Source organism: Tachysurus vachellii, chromosome 8 (genome assembly GCF_030014155.1).
Source record: "Tachysurus vachellii isolate PV-2020 chromosome 8, HZAU_Pvac_v1, whole genome shotgun sequence".
NCBI classification, from domain to species: Eukaryota; Metazoa; Chordata; class Actinopteri; order Siluriformes; family Bagridae; genus Tachysurus; species Tachysurus vachellii.
Genome location: NC_083467.1, coordinates 9,606,849 through 9,626,504, shown reverse-complemented (window position 1 = coordinate 9,626,504; position 19,656 = coordinate 9,606,849). Strand labels below are relative to the sequence as shown.

The window sequence follows — 19,656 nt, the reverse complement described above, 5'->3', positions numbered from 1 at the left end:
TGGTACTGAATCTCGAATTCACGCGACACACGATAACGTCACTCTGTTAGTCATAAAGACAGTGACCTATTCAAATGTAAACTCGGATACAACAGAAAATATAACACATCAATAAATGTAAATAAAACCTTATCTCTAAATAGAGGAACGTTTCCCAATTATGATTTAAAAGCAGGGTTAGTACTGATTTTTATTTATTTATTTATTTTGTGTGAAATGTCAGATTATAAATGACTAGGATTAGCTGTTAACCCCGTGTAAAGTATGAGCAGTGTGAAATGTGAAGCAAGATAACCCAGGATTCCATTTACCCAAAGTTTAAAATGCCCCAAGGTTAATCAAGTGTGAAGGGCCCACTGACTTAATCCGCACTTCATCTTAACAACAACAACAACAACAACAACAACAACAACAACAAATGTCTGCTAGGTGTTCAGCATGCTGCAACATTTAAACATTTCATGCACAGGTCATGAAAGTCTGTCAACATCTAGCTCCCTTCCCTCACTTCTGTGCTGCATTTGGTTGTTCAAACGAACGGAATATAAAAACCAGACAGTAAGGGATTACATTTTACAAGTGAGAATGTGTTTTATGATATTGAATGTTACGACAATATATTTTATGGTTACGTTGGTTTGTTTCGGTCCTTGGTTAACAACCGTAGCTAATCCATGCTAGTTACCCATTAGTTTTTGACAGTTAGGAAAACCGACAATGTTTGTACATTCCGAAGCTCTTAATAAGGAAATTAAAAATTGACCCATTGACCCATGATTTTTTTATCGTATGTTAATTAAAAAAAAAGTATAATATGACATATTTGGTCTTCGTGATCACATTGTTGAGACTCAAGATGGTATACACAACCATCATTTTAGCTTAATTTCACTGGTTGTCTGTAACTTTCATAAGTTGAGACAACACCATGTCACAAAGGTTCATATTCTGTAACTGCAGAGCAAAAGTGTCAGGAAGAAACTACAAGGTAGTGTTGCAGGGATACTAAACACTTATACTAACTTAGCTGACGGTCCTGGAAGGATGTCACCAGTTAACTTGCCAGTGTAACACACAAGTTCAGCCTCAAAGTCAAACTTTGTTTTTGTTTTTTTTTTGTTTATGTGACTTTAGTACATACTTATTTAATGTGGCAAAAGTGGTATTTAGTACATATTTAATGTGTTCTTTGGCACATTAACCTTTCACATTGTCACATAATCTACCTTTCACATTATGTTCCTCTCATATTTGTGATTTGCGTCCACCTGCAAATTGCTTTGTGTATCATATTTAATAAACCAATACAATTTAAATGTTTAAATGAACATGTATAGTCACACCATTGTAGCAGTGTTGCATGCAGTTGGATAAGGTAAGTAGCGATTGTTCATTTAGAAGTTTGGAAGAATGTGGAACAATAAAGTGGAAGAATGTAAACAATAAACTTACACCTACTAACTATGCATTTAATGATAAATACATGTCTGACCTGAACGAACCAAAAAAACTAGAAAATCGCATTCATGACGATTTATGGTGATTTTATTTCTTTGCCTATGTTGACGCTGATGCCTTAAAGGTGCCCTGCCACACGTATTTCATTACTTTTGTTGTAATGTCTGAAGTTTACCATGGACTCTGTAACATTTTTTGTGGAAACAATGCCTTGGTTACCTTGTTTCAAGCCATTCTAGTGTGGTATAGAAAGCCTGCAGGAAGACTCAGCTCGATTTGCGCCAGTTCTCATGAATATTCAAATAAGCTATGCTGCTTGGCTCCGATTGGCTAACCGCTAGGACATGAGAGCATGACTATTCATTCACCCAGCGCAATAAGTAGCCTAGGCTAGAGTAAATTTGTTTACAATCACCTTGAATTGCGGCAGAATGGCTTCTTCACAAGACCGTTGACGTTCAGCCATCCTTGCTGTATAGGAAACTCACTGAGCTACACGAATTCTGGGGTCGCGGTCTCAAGTGGGAGAGCTCATGAATAGTAATGAGCTCAATCATTACTACGTCACACTGAGCAGCTTTTCCAACTGACCTGATTTCTCCCCTTATTTCTTTTAAGTGGCTAGAACTGACCGGGTAGCAGTTCGTTTTCAAATTCACGACACAACACAAACACATATGGACCTAACACATATCAAAATATCCAAGTAAAAACGGTTTTACCTGTACCTGCGACTCTATTGACACGTTCGTTCCAATGTACTGCCGTAGCCAAGGCGGTATCTAGTGTATATATCTATGTACACTAATTAATTCGGTTCAAGAGAAGAGATAAAAGCCCGCCCACACTGACAATTGATTGGTTGACTTACTGAAACAGGCCAATCAGGATGCTCTCTGTCTTACACGCGCTTAAGGACGCACACACGCACACTAGCACACGCACACTAGCACACACACGCAAGGTCTCTCGCTCCCCCTTCTTCTCTGCCGTGCGCGCGCTACAAGGTTTGGAGAGCAGTCTCTGTCGCGCATGCGCGCTCTTGCTCTAGATTCCGGGAGATTTGAACTAATTTGCGGGCATCAGGGAGCCGCTATCAATATGCGGGAGACTCCCGGAACATCCGGGACACTTGGGATGTCTGCCTTCGATTACCAGTCTAACATTTACTGGTAGTTCACTGGCACCTGTGCCCTAAACTCTTATCACAGATTTCCTCAATTCCCTGCCAACCACCTGCTAACCCTAACCCTGCTACATTAAGGGTGTCCAATCTTATCCAGAAAGGACTGGTGTGTGTGTGTGTGCAGGCTTTCATGCCGCATCTGAATCTACTGAAAGCCAAGATGGGCTGATTAAACATATAATAAAGGATAACATTGGACATTCTTAATACCACCGTGTACCTTCATGCATCAACCCAAAGAAGATGGTATACTGTAAAATATGATGGCTTCTTTAATCCCAATTGTCATGACAGGTTTTATATATTGAACTCACACCGGCTCCTGACAGACAAATGGTGCCCTCACCTGAATATTGATGCCTTCTCAACCACGCTCACGCCACCGCTCTATGGGAAGTATTGCTGTAGTCCTGTACTACTTACCAAACTGTTGTTTCTCATTGCTTTTGCTTTTGTATTTCTGTGCACTGACCTTGCCTAGATTTTCGTTTTAGCTCTTTTGGCATTTCCCGGTTTGGACACTAGGGGGGCATTGTCGCTTGTGTGCCTGTGCCATGTGCTTTTGTTTTGTTTTTTTGTATCACAAGCATTATCCCCGCCCTTTCCTTATCTGTTCCCCTGCACACCTGTTCCTTGTGTTTCAATGATTGTCACCCCTATTTATCCCGGTTGTCTTGCATCTGTTTTTTGCTGAGTCTTTGGCACTTATTTGTTGTCCTTGGCTTGCTGCCTTCGATTTGTTGTTTCCAGCCTTTTGTTATTTTCCCTGATAAACCCCTTTTTACGTTACCCCTGCATATAGGACTGTATTTTATCTGTGAATAGCAAAAACATTGTGATTTGACTGAAAGCTCTGGTTTTCACTTCCATGACAAGAGGGATGGTAGGAAGGTGAATCAACACACACCTTCATATTTTTTTCTATTTTTCAAATTAGATGAAAATCAAATTAGATGAGAGAGGGCACAACCTAATGCCATTTTGTAATGTACATAATATATAAACAATCACCTTTGATTCATGCTTTTATTTATGAGTTTTATAATGTATTTATTTCTAAGTTAAATGTTTTTACTGATATAATTTATCTTGCATGTTTTTTAATTCAATCATATTTTTAGATGGGGATTTTAAGCTGACATGTGATCATGCTGCAACTAAAATAAATAAAAAATGTTTTATTTATAAAGCAAAGAAACATATTTGTACCAGTCATGTGTAAAAAAATAACATGAAAGAAGTAAAATACTTTGAACCCTAAATACAAAAAGTGTTATGCCCCACACTCTCCACTATATATCTGGCTATACACTATATATATATCATTCATTCATTCATTCATTCATCTTCTACCGCTTATCCGAACTACCTCGGGTCATCGGGCATCAAGGCAGGATACACCCTGGACGGAGTGCCAACCCATCGCAGGGCACACACACACACTCATTCACTCACGCACTACAGACAATTTTCCAGAGATGCCAATCAACCTACCATGCATGTCTTTGGACCGGGGGAGGAAACCGGAGTAACCGGAGGAAACCCCCGAGGCACGGGGAGAACATGCAAACTCCACACACACACCCTGGAGGTGTGAGGCGAACGTGCTAACCACTAAGCCACCGTGCCCCCATATCTGGCTACATATTTAGATTAAAGTCACTAATCACTTCTTGTCTATCCAAGGAAAGGACTGAAAAAGATGTGCGAAAGAAAAGTGGAAGAACATATAAATACATTTGATAACATGTTCTAAATCCAATTGGATGCAAGTTCAAATGCATTTACATATATTCCACTGAAGGGTGCTTAGGCAAAACAGTTAGTTAAATTTAATTTTTCATCTGTCCTACTGCAATGCTTTCAAGGACCGCCATTTTGACAAATGCAAAACGAAACACTATTACTCTTGCCTGCTTGACTTATGAATAGGGCTGCAACAACTTATCAACAAAACAGATGATAAAAATAGTTGGCAACCAACGCATGGAAACATTGGCATAGGTTTGGTGACATGAGGGGTGAGGTGTGATTTGGAATTCTTCTGGATTTTTTATGATTATTTCATTTAATAAAATAAATAAATGTAAAAAAAAATCAGCATGGTTATATATTGAGTGTTTATACATCATTTCCCTATCTAGCTATCAACCCATCCATACACAATTTGTAAAATCCATCAATCCTCCACAAGCATTTATAATCCACTGCTTCCTTTATTAATGCAAATTACACAGGGCATAATAACTGTAAACGATTAGGGGAAAGGGTGGAAACTAAGTGACAGAGAGTAAGTGGGTACACTGCACTAGTCGCCTAGCGTCTGTGTGAGGATGTTCACAGTGAATGTGTGATACCCGTCACTACAGTGATATATAATATAACTCAACCATCTGTCAAAAGACGACTGCGGGCGATGTCCAGTATGAACAACCTTGTTATTTTTGATAATAATAGGAGCTATTGCAATTAAATTTGGCTAACATAACACAAGGCTGTTTTTTTCTTGTTACAGTATATTGTTATTTTGATAGTTATGGCCATAACATATGTAGACTGTCATTAGCTTCCATCATATTGTCCTACGTGTTTCTGATTACTTTTTTTTTTTACTGTCACTATTTTGATCATGGCATAAATAGTGGGGTTGTAATAGCTTAATATTATTATTATTATTATTATTTATTTGGGGGTTACATTTACCCCATTCCTTCGTGTCCCTGCATGACAAGCAAAATGAATTTTGGATTGGAGTGCATCAGTTAGTGAGACTGGCAACGCATATTTTGCCTTTGTCTGTCTTTGATTATGTCTGGTCGGATCTGGACAAACCAAGACTTGGAATGCAGGCCAGACACATTGTTACAAAAAACTGTTCCTGTGCTGTATGATAATGCGGTAATGCCTAGTTATTGCAGAGCACTGTACTAGTGTCTGTTAATCCTGAAAGAAATAATTATTATTTATTACTATGATTATAAACTAATGATAATAGACTAAATTAATCATAGACTCCAGCTGCTCTTCAAGTACTACAACACAAGGTGTGATTTTATTATTTATTGAAAACAGTTCTTTATCCTTCCTTGAATATCTGAAAATAGAATCCATTTGTAGTGTACTACTAATAAGCATAGAATGTTCATTAACAGATAATAGCAACAATCCTTGCATTCAGCACGGTTCTACAAATTTCTTATCTTTCCACTAAGAACTTATGGCGTACATAAAGGTTTAACAAATAATTCAGTGCTACTGTAATTACATACATCTGATACAAGCCATCCTTTGGCAAAATCCATATGACAGAACAGACAGTGGATTTGACAATAACCGCAAAAAAGAGAACAGAGCCAAAGTATGAGTGAAGGTTGATGGACATTTTTCTTGATGGAAATCTTCAACTCATTACAGGTATTTATTTTTTCCTGTTGGAAGTAGCTGTACACAAATATGACACCCCTAAATAGATAGTAGTAACTTAAAAGGAGATAATGCTGTAGGAAAATCATAACAATAAAAGGAGTGCTTAAAAGAGAGAGCTCGTATACAAATAGACAAATAGGGTGCAGAGACAAACTTATGATTCGGGGCTCAAATCATGGAGCAGCATAAAATTATGTTTGAATTTAATATTAAATTAAATTCATTTTATAATATTACCGTGCTCTTGTTTGGAGACTATGCTGCCATTAATTTCTACCCAAAGATAGATCTAGATATAGATATAGGGTCTAGATATAGAGAACAAAAAATATATAAATGATAATGAATATAAAAAGCAAGTTAAATGAGCTGAGGCATGGTTCTGATATTTGGCTCCCTCTGAGAGTTCTGAGAGAAAAGCTATTAGCCAGAGAAACTACACATCCTGAACCATCATAGCATCATTTGGCCATGTGTAAGAGTCCATCGTAAAGGAGTCATAATCAGAGTTGTAAACATGAGACAACACAAAGGCTTCTTTATCCTTGGGCTCAGGATACAATGAAGCAATATCATGTTTATAAGCATAATCCACAATCTGAAAGAAAAGAACATTAAGAATGAGACAATAAGGGGAAATAAATGTTAATTAGTTCAGTCTACTTGTTGTAGATATAGACAACTATAGAAAAGGAGAGAAAAGGCTAACATGTTGCTGCCTCTAAGATGTAAAACCAGTGCATTTTTTTCAAAAATGTTGCATAAGCAACATGCTTGAGATAAGATAACACTTTATTGATCAAGGAAATTAAAGAATGTGATTTAATTCCTCTGTACGCAAATATAACAGTGCAGAACCGTAGCAGACGTCTGCAACTAGATTAAGCAAGGAGATGGAAAAGGGCATTCTTTCTACCCAAAAAGCAGGGTCAATTATGTTCTCTTGGACTTTTACTGGTTAGGGCACTGGGCCACTTATTCCTGAGTCTTAAGTTCAAATCACAACATTATCAATCAGCCACTGTTGGCTTAATGAGCAAGGCCCTCAACTGCACAGTTATATGCTCTCTCGGTATTAACACAGTTAGGATAAAAAAGCAAACTTTAGACCTCTGTGCCAATGGTCCAAAGCACTCATGGTGCAGTAAAACCTTGGGTAATAGATCATACCCCTATATAAGATACATTGGTTAAAACAAAGTTATGGTCCATGAGGCGTAATTATCTATATCTAAAAATAGTGAAAAAAATATGACTTTAGAAGATGATGTTCAATATTTGAATTGGCCCAGTCAGAGACCACATCTAAGTCCTATCAAAAACCTGTGGAATGATTTAAATAGGGCTATGCACAGGGGATAGCTGTACAATTTGATACAGCTAAAGCATTTTTGCAAGACTGTAAGACTGTAATAAAATCACCAAATCATGAGACTGAATACTATATTACAAGCAAAATGTGCTTCAGCAAAGTATTAGTTAAGGGGTAAGCAAAGATATTATGATTTTTTTTCTTTTTCTCCTAAAATGCTTCCCTTACAGTAAATCTCTTTGCTACTATATCATGTTAAGGGTGGAGAAAATGCTGCTTTAATTTTCTTATATCATCATAACTTGCACTTTTAACATGGGTTAAAACTTTTATCTGTTGCACTTTTAACAGACTTGTTATATCCACTTTAAAAATTATGTTGTTTAACTGTTATGAAAGTTGCAAGATGAATTCCTTTAACCAACCTTCACGGCTATCTTGAAGGACACTTCTCTGATTGTGCTGAGAGGGGGGTATAATCTGCCTTCTGCCAGATGCTCCTCTGTAACCATTTCAGCTATCGCCTGAATCACAAATCAAAAATGTATTCAGTCTTCACCATGTAATATGTCTGATCATTTTATTTTTAAAATTCATATTTACCTCTGCTGTGGTGAGGAAAATGTCATCGGATATATGACGCACCCCACAGGCAATAACACCCAATGCAACACCAGGGAACACATAAGCGTTGTTACCCTGGCCTGGGTAGAAACTGCGTCCATCTGCAAGAGTCACCTTCGTGAAAGGGCTACCGCTGGCAAAGATCCCACGACCCTGACAACAGTCAGTTTACAGGTTTTACTGTATATCAGGAAGTACAATGTTACAAGGAGAAGGCTATCATAATCCAGCCATAAAGCACTGTATAATCAATGTGCACTTTATCATTAAATTCAAAGACCGGCAGGTCTTTGCTACCTCTGTGAGGGTGTAACACTGCTCTGCAGTGCACTCTGCTTTACTGGTGGGATTGCTGAGAGCAAATATGATGGGCCTTTCATTGAAGGATGCCATGTCCTTTATAATATTCTCATTGAAAGCTCCAGCAATGGCAGCAACACCTACACAAAGAAAATTAAATATGTTCATTTATTTATACCGAAGTATACAAATACTAAAGTATTTACTGATTCAATCCACACTTAACTGTGAATTATGTTAATGTAAAAAGACATCACTCAACATTAACCAATCATGTTTAGATGTCTGAATGCAGTACTGTACAGTACACTGCATTATTACCAATAATAGCTGTAGGCTTAATGGTCTTCACCACCTCCTCCAGGGTCTTTACATGAGGATGCTCATGGGCAAACTCCTCCTTCTCATGGTTCAGGTGACTTCTGCCCTGAAAGGCATAAGCATAAAAAAGTGCATAACATACAGGGCATATAAGGACATTCCCTAGAAATAATTTAAATCATGTAATTAAATTCGACTACTTCATAAAGATCTATTTCCAGGCATGGTGTAGGAAGGCAGCCATATCTTAGCAAAATGATAATGGAAGGCTATTTAGAGGGTTTGAAACTAATTGCTACCTTTACGATTAGTCCTTTAGAGTCCACCATCCAGATCCTTTTGACAGCATCAGCATAGGACACTCCCTCCTTCGCCATCGCCATGGTGAGCAGATGAGCAATGCCCAAAGCAGCCTGACCCCATGAATAACAATAACAATTCAAATAGATTCTGCTCCTTCTTACATACTGTAGGTGGTTCAGAAAATTAAGGTGGTTTGCTTCAGAGGCCAAAATTACATGTGTTTATCTCTAAAAACACAACTGCACATTTAGTCTATATGATTACCTCTCCTGCTCCTTGAAACACAAAAGTGTGATCAGACAGTTTGTTTTTGGTGATCTTCAGAGCAGAAAGAATCCCAGCAACAGCCACCGATGCTGTTCCTGAAAGGGTTATATTATATTTATAGTTATATTTTCTTCAGTGATTTATTGACACACTGATTTCTGAAAAGTTATGTTGTTTAAATCTGACATTTGGACCTACCTTGGATGTCATCATTGAAGGTGCAGTAACGATTGCGGTACTTGTTAAGAATGCGGAAAGCATTGCTGTTGGCAAAATCTTCAAACTGAATCAGACAGTTCATCCCATACCTACAACACAGAAAAGTGTTAATCATTATCTAAGCTATCAGAATTCAGAACTGACACTCTGATAGGCTTGATACTCACTTGTCTGTGACTGCCTGCATGAACTCATCAATAAGGTCATCATATTCTTTTCCTCGCACCCGTTTGTGCTTCAGTCCAATGTACAAGGGATCATTTAAAAGAGTCTGTCCAGAATATAGAAATTATTCATTTAATCAGATGCATTCTAGTGTGTTCTCTATTCTGTGACTTATCTTAAATAAAGATTTGGGGATGTGTTTGAAATTGGTATGCTGAACCAGTACAGTGACAGTAAAGCTAAAGCTGAATAAATGCACTGTTTACCTCATTGTCAGTACCCACATCCAGGAGCACAGGTAGGCACTGTTGAGGATGCACTCCACCACAGGCTGTGTAAAGAGCCAGCTTGCCCACTGGAATACCCATTCCATAGCTACCTAGGTCCCCAAGCCCCAGGATCCTTTCACCATCAGTTACAACAATGGCCTAATAACACACAGACACACACACCACAAATAAAATAACTGAAAATGCCCGATCATACCTTTACTCATTGACTTTCTCTGTTAACACCTTGATGTTCTCCTCCGGCCATGAATTCAACATGGTAGCTATGTGGCCCTTGTCATGAATGGTTATAAAAAGTCCTCTGGAAGACACAGAAAGAACCACAATTAATAAACATCTCAAATAACACTGTTCTTAAAAAAGTATGTCAGTGTACACAGAATAATGTTTGTCATGTGTCTAACCGTGGTCTCCTGAATGCCAAGCCATATTGTTGGCAGGCCAGTCCTACAGTGGGAGTGTAAACTATAGGCATAAACTCCTCAATGTCTGAGGTCAACAGACGATAAAAGAGCTTTTCATTCCGGTCCTGTAGGGTCATCAGCAAAATGTATCTGCAGGAAAAGAAAAGAAAACAAACACTTCCTTTGTATACAGTAAACAAACCTAAATAGCCAAACAATGGCTTTACAACAAATATGTCTCTTAAACCACCATTTTTGAAAATATATACATAAAAGAAAGAATGTTCCAGTTATATTCATAGTTCCTGCAGTGTGAAGGAAACACAAACCAGGAACTCCTCTAATCACACTGTAGTTCTTACTCAGTTTTGTACACGGTGTAAGAGATGTTTAGATGCTTTTAAATTAATTTAAAATCATAGGGTTTCACAAACATTACTTGTCAAGGGGGTTGGTACGTGTCTCATAGCTCCTCATGACACGGAGCACCTGGACATCTTGGGAGAGAAAGCATGGAGGCAGAAGGCCATGGATACCCAGCTGGAGCCTCTCCTCCAGAGTAAATGCCATGCCCTGTAAGCTCAAAACCACAGCCCAATGAATCACAACTGCAAAATGTTGCTGTTACAGTCATCCCAGTACCTGCTTTACTGCTTTTGAGTCGGTCTCTAAGTCTGGGCAAGCTTCCATCAGCAAGGAAACACATACCACATATTGAATCTATTTTTTTCTGACCAATGGAAATTCTGTCTCACTGGCCCACCCACTCTCTCACTCACATGCTCTCACATGCGCTCTCCCTCTCTCTCCCTGAACTAGTGGATATGACTGTCCTTGTTTTTAAATCTTTTTTCACTCTCTAAATATCAAGCTTCCTGCTTCATAAGCAAAATAGACAGAACAAAAGAAAGCATTTTATATCATTAGTTAATGTCACACTCATGAAAGTCCCTGAGTCATTTCCTGCAGCATAAGTCCCACTTCTCCATACTGGAGTGAGTAAATCCTCCTCATGAATTCATGGTTCTTTGGCGTGTGTATTTATGGGACCTAAACATAATCTTGCAAATAAGGTCTAAAGACATACTTCAAAGAAAATCTAGGACAATATATCTTTTTATTTTTCTTTGAGCATGTAAATATGGCTTTGAGTTTGTACTTGTTATTTAATACAGTATCTAGACTACACTAACATTAGTAAAGACCTGCATTAGTCTCTCTGTTCTTTCAGATTATAATTCCTCACAGATTCTCTATTTACTTTGAAATTTATATTGTTGCTCTTTTAGGAGTAACCGTTTTAATTAGTACTATGTGGTTCAGAAAAAGGGCATTTGCCAAATGACTACACATTAATGTATTATGTATGCCCCCCAACACTGAACAGCAGATTATAAGAATCCAGGTTACGTATATAAATACAAATGCGAAAGTTATTACGTTTCATATCATTAATGAGTTTGGTTTTGGCTGGTCTATGCTCTACTTTCCCTTCTGTAAACAATCCTAATAGCTTATCATTGTTTGATACTTTGAAGTACATAGATTGCACCTTATCTATCACACGTTCCTTAGAAACCTTTTCTCATTCTTTACGGTATAACTGATCGGAGCATATGCACCTTTCTTTGCCTCAACACAAACAATACGGTTTGCATCCTTCTCTGACCTGTAACTCATTAGAATAGAATAGAACAGAAGCATTTTTTGTCACAGAAACATTACAGCACAGTAAAATTCATAATTTGCATATTACCTTATTAAGGTGGGGGTTCCTTGTGATGTCATAACCCCGTTTTTTGGTCCTGATGCTGCTAGGTTTGGAGTTTGAGGCCGAGTGACACACTCTTTGTAGACCTAGTAATGGCCTAGTGAGCCCATGACCCAAAGGAAGATCTGAAGGAGTGCTGTTGGCCAACACACGGACGGACCTGGTTGTCTGTCTGCACAAAGATAGCACACTCTTTCCAGAGAAAGCGTTCATGTTTCCTAAAGAAAGAACGTGGAAAGAATGCTGTCGACATTTGGTCGTACATACTGTAATCGTCAGACAAAAGCCTTGTGCCTAAGGGTGCATGCGTAGTGCACCACATAAGGGGCAGAAGTCTTTGCTTCAGCCCCATTGAAGTGCATGAAAACATTTAGATGAGATTAAAAGATGAAGCCTCAATACATTTACAAAATACAGATAAACGGGCGTTGCCGAAACAATAACACTCCGTATACGTTGGCTTTTAAAGCGACCTTGGTTTCATAAAAAGCCTCTATATAAACTCATCATTTGTAGTTGCAGCACTATTGTATGATATGTTGAGACGCTACACAAAAGGCGCATTGACTTAAATGTTAGACGCCCTGCAAGATTGTTGTTATGCTATTCTGTTATATCTGCTAGCATTGATTAGAAACACATCTACTCAGAAATATAACAGTCGAAAATACCTGAGAAAGCCAATAGCCGCGCCTTCAATTCTGTGTAACAGCTTAAAACCGCATATGATTTTCGATACAAGTTACCTCCCGTTTGCTTTTATTTACCGGCTGCTTAAACTGGCGATTGAAGCTTGTTTGACATTGACGCGTTCACTTCCTTACACTCTGATAGCTGGCCCCGCCCTCTCTCCCTTACAGCTAACCAATCAGCGCGGGCGACGCAGGTCGGACAGGTTTTATGTCCAAATAGAATATTGGATATAAACTAAAACACGTACAAGTAGGACGTGTGGTACATAGCATGTTATTTGTATGCGCCTGTATGGAAAAGAAAAAACCCACATACATTATTTTGTTCAAGCCACATCATGAACATATATGCATGATATTTTATTTTTAGAAAGTTCTTTTTGCCAGACCATAAGATGGACAATCGTCTTTATGATTTCTTGTAAGACTAAAAAAAAAAAAAAAAACAATTGCACATAATTTCCAATTATTTATTCTTTTATCTTCGATTTATACGAATCTGGAGCCTCGAACCGAAACACTGGACCTGAGGCAGGGATATGTCCATGTCCTGTCAATGGGACAATTGTTTAACACTGATAATTACATATTCAGACACATTCAGACCTGGGGGCAAATAAAGATTTTCACAACAATCCACCTACTGACATTTAGGAAGCTGGAAGAAAAACCCCACCTTGGCCTCTATGTAAAACACCAGATAACTGTGCAGCCAATTAGTCACTTGAAAATTATTTATTTATTTATTTATGTATATGCAATTACAGACAATTGAGAAAAAAATATTTTCCAAGACAAAAATAAAATCCAGAATTTTTTTTTGTATGAAACAAAATAAGTACACAAGTTTTGTACAATTAGTGTACACAAAATAACTATTGTAAATTATCCATGCAGAGTTCAGATCAAGTTATAATTCATAGTTTTCTTCCAAAGAAGTAAAATCTTAAAATTAAACTTAAACTTCCAATGCCTCTTATCTGATTATCTTTTCAGCTGTAAACAAAAAAGATATAAACTATAGTTGTTTGTTATTAATCTCTCAATTAATTCACATTTTAGCTCTTGTAGCATCAAATAATCAAGGTTAAATTACCGGTTATTATTCTTGATTTTTGTTAATATTTAGCTAGTGCAGCCCTAAATCACTTCCAACGTCATTTTGATTCGACACATTCCAAATGATTCAATCTCAAAACTTCTGGGAAGACAGTGAGGTCTTCCAAAAGCTGCACACACACACGCATGCACGCACTTCCTTCATATGCAACACAAACCTCAAATCTCACAGGAACCAACACTTCTTTATAAATTCCAACATGCTTAGATTTCTTTTTTTAAGCACAATAACGTAATAAAAATGCATTTACAAATATAAAAATGTATTTACAGTTAACTGAAGGTTTAAAAAAAATGTTAAAATGAACTAGGCTAGGTTTCTGTGAGGATAAGGATTTAGAGCATGTAGATTTGCAAGGCTACTCACGGAGTAAAGTAATTCCAAAAGTAATTGTGTGTAACAGCACCAAGAGTGAGACAAACCCAGCTGCATAACAACAAAATTGTATTCAAATAATACAGACATAGAAATTGTGTAATGAAATCAAAGAGTAAAATTACAATTATTAAAACAACAAAAAAAAAGCTTTAGTGCACAGTGAAGTGTAAAAAATTTGGAAATACAGAGCACAAATAGAATCATAAAAACATAGAATCATAAAATTAAAAAAAAAAAAAATGACATTCTACTATTCCAGTATAACTGGCCTAGTCATGTTTATTTGTATAGGATTTCAGAATGATCTTCAGAATGATACTTCAACACTCTATATTACAGAACCTGTCACAATAACACTCACTGTGGAAATACAGTAGAGAGCAGGAAGAGGCTTCAGATAACAACGCTGACAGCACTGCGAGAGCTCTTGTCCTAAGACACAGAGAAAGGAAGAATGATATGTTGATTGGGCAATGACACAAACTGGGGTAAAGAAAAAACATTCACATTCACCCAATCTCACCGAGTTGTGTTCACTAGTCCTCTTGCTTTGACCTGGTTTGATTTCAATGGAAGAGTAACTAGGTGGTTTCTCAGGCCAAGCTCGGTCTCGTGATCTTGATACGCCTCTGTAACCATCCTCCTCCTCCTCTGAGCTCCTATAGCCATCCTGAGGTGTAGGAGAGTAGCTCTCATCTCGTTGAGGGTCTGCCCATTGCAGTTCCTTTATTAGCTCAGCTTTGCTGCGAACACGTGGGCCAGACCTCTGTGTGCCATTGTCTCCCCTGTGTTCTCGTGACCCTCGGCCCAACCGCCTGTCATTCCAGTCAGACTCATCGCTGGTGCTGCGTAGGATTCCACGCCGTGAAGACCCAGGATACCTGGAATTGTCACGGTTATGACCTGTGCGGTTTGAGCTGCCACTTGACTGACTGGAGTTTCGGGGTACCCGGCGATTCTCTCTTGGGCCTCTGCGAGAAGTCAGGCTCGGTGCCCGACCCACGATAGGGGGCAACTGGATAACCCTGCGCTCTACCCCATGCACACCAAATTCATTCAAAGCTGAAAGCATACTAGGAGGACCAGGGGAGAAAGGTACAGCTTGTGTTAATGGCTGCATGGGCTGTACATTCTGCAAAGGTTGAGGCTGAAGGGCTACTTGCTGAGGAGGCAGGGTTTGAAGATGGGTTGGTACATACTGAGATGGATATGGGGCTCCCACATCCATCCCTCGCACCTGACGCTCCAGGAAGTCTAGCATCTGACTGTTGCTATGGTTACTACCATGTACACTCCCATTGGCTTGGACACCATGCGGAAATACCATAGGTGGGCCAGATTGCTGGGGGGGAACGACCATTGGTGCCATTGGTATGTTGTGTTTAGAAGAATGTTCTGAGAAGGAACCTGTTAATGACAGATTTGAGGAATTTGTGCATATAATAATTTTAATAAGTGTAAGCATGGTAGAAAAAGGAGATTTAATAAATCACTTCAGTATGTCATAAATGCATGACAAGTTGTGCTGCACACCTGAGTAGAGCAGAGGGTTTGCCTGAGATGATCCATTAGACCCAATTGGGGCATAAATAGGTTGGCCATGGAGCCAGGGTGCCATGGCTTTCTGGGCCTCACGCATCATCCTGTGTTGCATCACCACTACAAAAGAGCAAGAGAGAGAATTTGTCAATTTACAATCTACATTCTTGAATATATGCAACAAACAACTTCTAAAAGTCCAATTTTGTGACACTTTGCTCCAAACAATTCCGAAGTTACTTATGTTAAGTTTGTGTATGGCTTGTTTACATTCTTTACCTTTCTCTGGGCAGCAGCATGTTTCTGGACAGCATGGACAGCGAACATAGCAGCAGCAATTCTGAGGGCAGCACTGACAGCAGCAGATACCGAAAAGTATGATCAGAAGCAATGCCCCAAGAATGATCAGCAGCACAGTCAGCCAGTCTGAGAGAAAAAGAGACAACATATTACATTCTATTCATCAACAAAATGAAATCCTTTTTAATAGCCACTCAATATTTCAGGAATGTGCGTAAAATGTTGTAAAACCTCTTACTTCCATTTGTTCTCTTGTCTTTACCAAGTTTGTACTGGGTTCTCTGTGACCAAGTCAAAAGGTTACAATAATTTGAGCCAGCATCACTTACTGTACACAATAAGTTTGATTTCTCGATCAGAGTCTCCAACGGTATCACCAGCTGCATCAACGGAGCAGAAATACACACCATTATCCCACCACATGACCTCAGTGATGACCAGATCAGCTTCTGCAAATAAACCCAAATTGGGCTAAAAGACACAACTCAACTCACTTTTATTTGTGTGTGTGTGTACATATACAAATACTCACAAATATGCATGTGTGTATGTATATTTATATACTGCTAAAAAAAATTTGGGAAAACTTAAATCACAGACTGGATCTCAACTGAAATATTTGAGTTGAAAATCTTTACTTATATGCCTTGTGTAATTCATAGAGAACAAGCTGATGTGCACTTTCAAAAACATCTGGGCATGCTCCTGATGAGATAAAGCATGATGTCCTGGGGATATATTTTCAGATCTGGATCAGAGCATCAGTGAGCTCCTGAACAGTCTGTGGTGAGACATGGCAGCTCGGATGCTACAATACATACCATCCCAGAGGTTCATTTGGATTCAGGTCTGGGGAACACGAAGGCTAGCCAATGGCATCCATGCCTTCAACCCAGAAAATAGCTACACATTCAGTCGGTACCCAACAGCAGTAAGGGTACCATTGGCTAGTACACGAAAGTCTGTGCGACCATCCAAGGATATTATTCCACACACCATCATGGCTCCACCCCAAACCTGTCATGCTGGATGATGTTGCAGCCAGTATAACCCTCCCCATGGCATCTACAGACTCTTTCACATTTGTGACATCTGCTCAGTGTGAACCTGCTAACTCGGTCAAGAAGAATAAGGAGAGAGCAATTGTCTGTGGCCAACACATGTAGAACCATTCCCTTTTGGGAGGTTATTTTGCTGTTGCCTCTCCAGTGCACCTATTGTCACTTTCATTTAAACTTATTTACAATCACTTCCTAAATGGACATACTGATACCCCCAACATTTAACTGAATTGATGTTATACTGTGTTGATTAAGTTTTCCCTTAATGTTTTAGAGCATATACACAAACACTGGAGTATTGGAGCTTGGAGTACGTTTTATCTAGTGCAAGACTCACTGTTCTGGATGGTGATCTTGCGTTCACGGTATTCTGTCCCCAGTATGGGTTCATTGGTTCCTTTCTTCTGAATAACTGTGCGGATGGTGCGTTGGCGATCAGGACAGTCATTAGCCGGATCTTGGCCCAAACTCAGAGCAGCCTGGTATGCTGGACATACAAAGAACAGAAAAATATACTCTGACTGCTATAACATTACATTAATGTTAGAGATGCTGTTCAGAAATTTTAGCCCTTCTTTTACAGAATTGTTTCTTTGGAACTCTATTCAGGTTATTAATATACTCCAGGGATCCCCAGATTTTTCCAAGCCCATTGTCCAAATTGAGATATTATCTCTCCTGGGTGTGCTCTAGGATCTTGGCAAGACACAGGTTCTGCCAATACAGCTGTAAAAGAACTGATCAGGTCATCTAAAGGTATTCTAGTAACAGATTACTTCTCTGGGTCCCCCAGGCTCAACACATCACAGATAATAAGCTCAGCAACTCTGCAAAGAAAGCTTGTTCCTTAAATGGTGTTACAGTTCAAGTTAATGGAAGCAATATAATGGAAATATAAGAAATAAAACCTCAGTAACTACAGGTTTTCAGTACCTGCTGAGTAATATTGCAACACAGGGTCCAAACAGAACGACTTGTAGCGCCATGTAACCAGCACATCTTGTTGGCTAACAGAAGTAGAATAGTCACAGCGTAAGATGACTGAAGCAAACAGAGTGGTGCTCCGTTCTGTCTGGGGAACCGTCACCTGGATGGCAAGCACTCCTAAATAGCAAGGAAATAAGGCTTAGTAATCACTTAGGCCTTTATAAAACTGAAAAATATTGGTCACTTCTTTAGGTATCAACAGTGGAAAGGTGATTAGACCTATAGACCATCAGTTCTAAGATGCTACTGTAAAAGTTTGGGGTTATCATTTGGCAATATGTTATTTACAGTTTTCTCAACACAGCAGTGATTTTATATATAACGTGTGTGTCCTTTGTACTTTGTCCATTTTTTTAGGACAATCAAATTTCTCGGACAGTAGTTTTCCCTTTACAATCAATGTTTCTTAAGCTATCCAAATAGGGAAAAAAAAAAGAAAATACACTCTCATGGTACGTTAACAACATTTAGAGTAAACGGTAACATTAGTCTTTGGATTACGGTACATAATAGCCTCTGCTTGTTTTTATACATAAATTGTATCAAAACAATCCATATAAACTGGCCTCCGTGTATAAACAAGAGACGACCTTTGGAAATCTCTGTAAGTTGCTACACCAAAACATATTCAACGATTGGTCACGTGATCAGGTTTCTTCTTTAACGCTACAAAACGTAGGACTCTCCAAAAAAAACACAGACAATTTCCCAAGATTCTACAAAACCAGTGAGTGGGAAAAAAAACAAAGAAACAAACTAGAAACATACGGGTAGCAGTCTGTTTACCTGTAGAAAAAAAGTAGCAGTACAGCGCCACTGCCAGCGTCCTCTCCATGGTTTAACGCGCACAAAGTTCGGTATTTTCACCCAAATATCACTCACGTCGATTTGTCTGTGTCTCGAATGACTCACCCAAAGGAAACATATTGTATAGCGTTAAATAATTGCACTTGTTTCACTCAGTTTGCAGGTGTAAAGGTACATGTCCCGACAGGCCGTACTTTCGGATAGCTCTCTCCCTTCCCCCATAGACAGTGACATCATCACCTCACCTCTGTACAGGTGCATCTGTACACACAGCCGAACATGGCGGAAACCCGTTTAACGCGGACTCATTATTATAGCGCTAATTATGATTCATATTCACTATATGCTGTATATACGTGCAATGGTAAAATCATCGTTTTTAATTAGCTCGAAGGAGAATAACCACTGTTTGGACTAATGTATATTAAACTATTGTTTTGTATGTTCACCACAAGGTGGCGGTTTATCAGCCTTAAAGTAAAGGCCTCTGACGCACTGTACATGACAATGGAGTCTGGACAATGTCTTTGTTATCCTTTGAGAAATGTAAATTTTTAAAAACACGTTATACCAATTTATTTACGATGACGTTTGTGCTACACTACACTCTATATATACAAGTTGCTACACTAAATGGAGGTTAAAACACCTGAGAACACATGATCATATTCCTGAGGTCTGTTTGGTAGACTTGTTGTCTATGAATATCTTAGCACACTGATGTAA

The 19,656-nt window shown here is 38.7% G+C and overlaps 1 protein-coding gene across 3 annotated transcripts; it reads right to left on the bottom strand.

Annotated features, from left to right (window-relative positions):
- Positions 1-5,689: 5,689 nt before the first annotated feature.
- me3 (malic enzyme 3, NADP(+)-dependent, mitochondrial) lies at positions 5,690-15,080 on the bottom strand. Of its 3 annotated transcripts, XM_060876140.1 has the most exons (17): positions 14,760-15,080; positions 14,598-14,668; positions 14,225-14,284; positions 12,032-12,264; positions 10,715-10,848; positions 10,276-10,425; positions 10,097-10,172; positions 9,848-10,009; positions 9,584-9,687; positions 9,396-9,505; positions 9,195-9,292; positions 8,927-9,040; positions 8,628-8,733; positions 8,304-8,446; positions 7,986-8,159; positions 7,808-7,906; positions 5,690-6,668 (listed from the first exon to the last, which is right to left on the bottom strand). In XM_060876140.1, exons 1-17 carry the CDS (start codon positions 14,930-14,932, stop codon positions 6,507-6,509), a joined length of 2,169 nt encoding a protein of 722 aa, XP_060732123.1. In that variant the 5' UTR covers positions 14,933-15,080; the 3' UTR covers positions 5,690-6,506. The 3 variants fall into 3 exon arrangements, with proteins under 3 accessions (XP_060732123.1, XP_060732124.1, XP_060732125.1); XM_060876141.1 differs by lacking the exons at positions 14,225-14,284; positions 14,598-14,668; positions 14,760-15,080 and adding an exon at positions 12,718-12,891; XM_060876142.1 differs by lacking the exons at positions 14,225-14,284; positions 14,598-14,668; positions 14,760-15,080 and adding an exon at positions 12,814-12,886.
- Between the last annotated feature and the right edge of the window lie 4,576 nt (positions 15,081-19,656).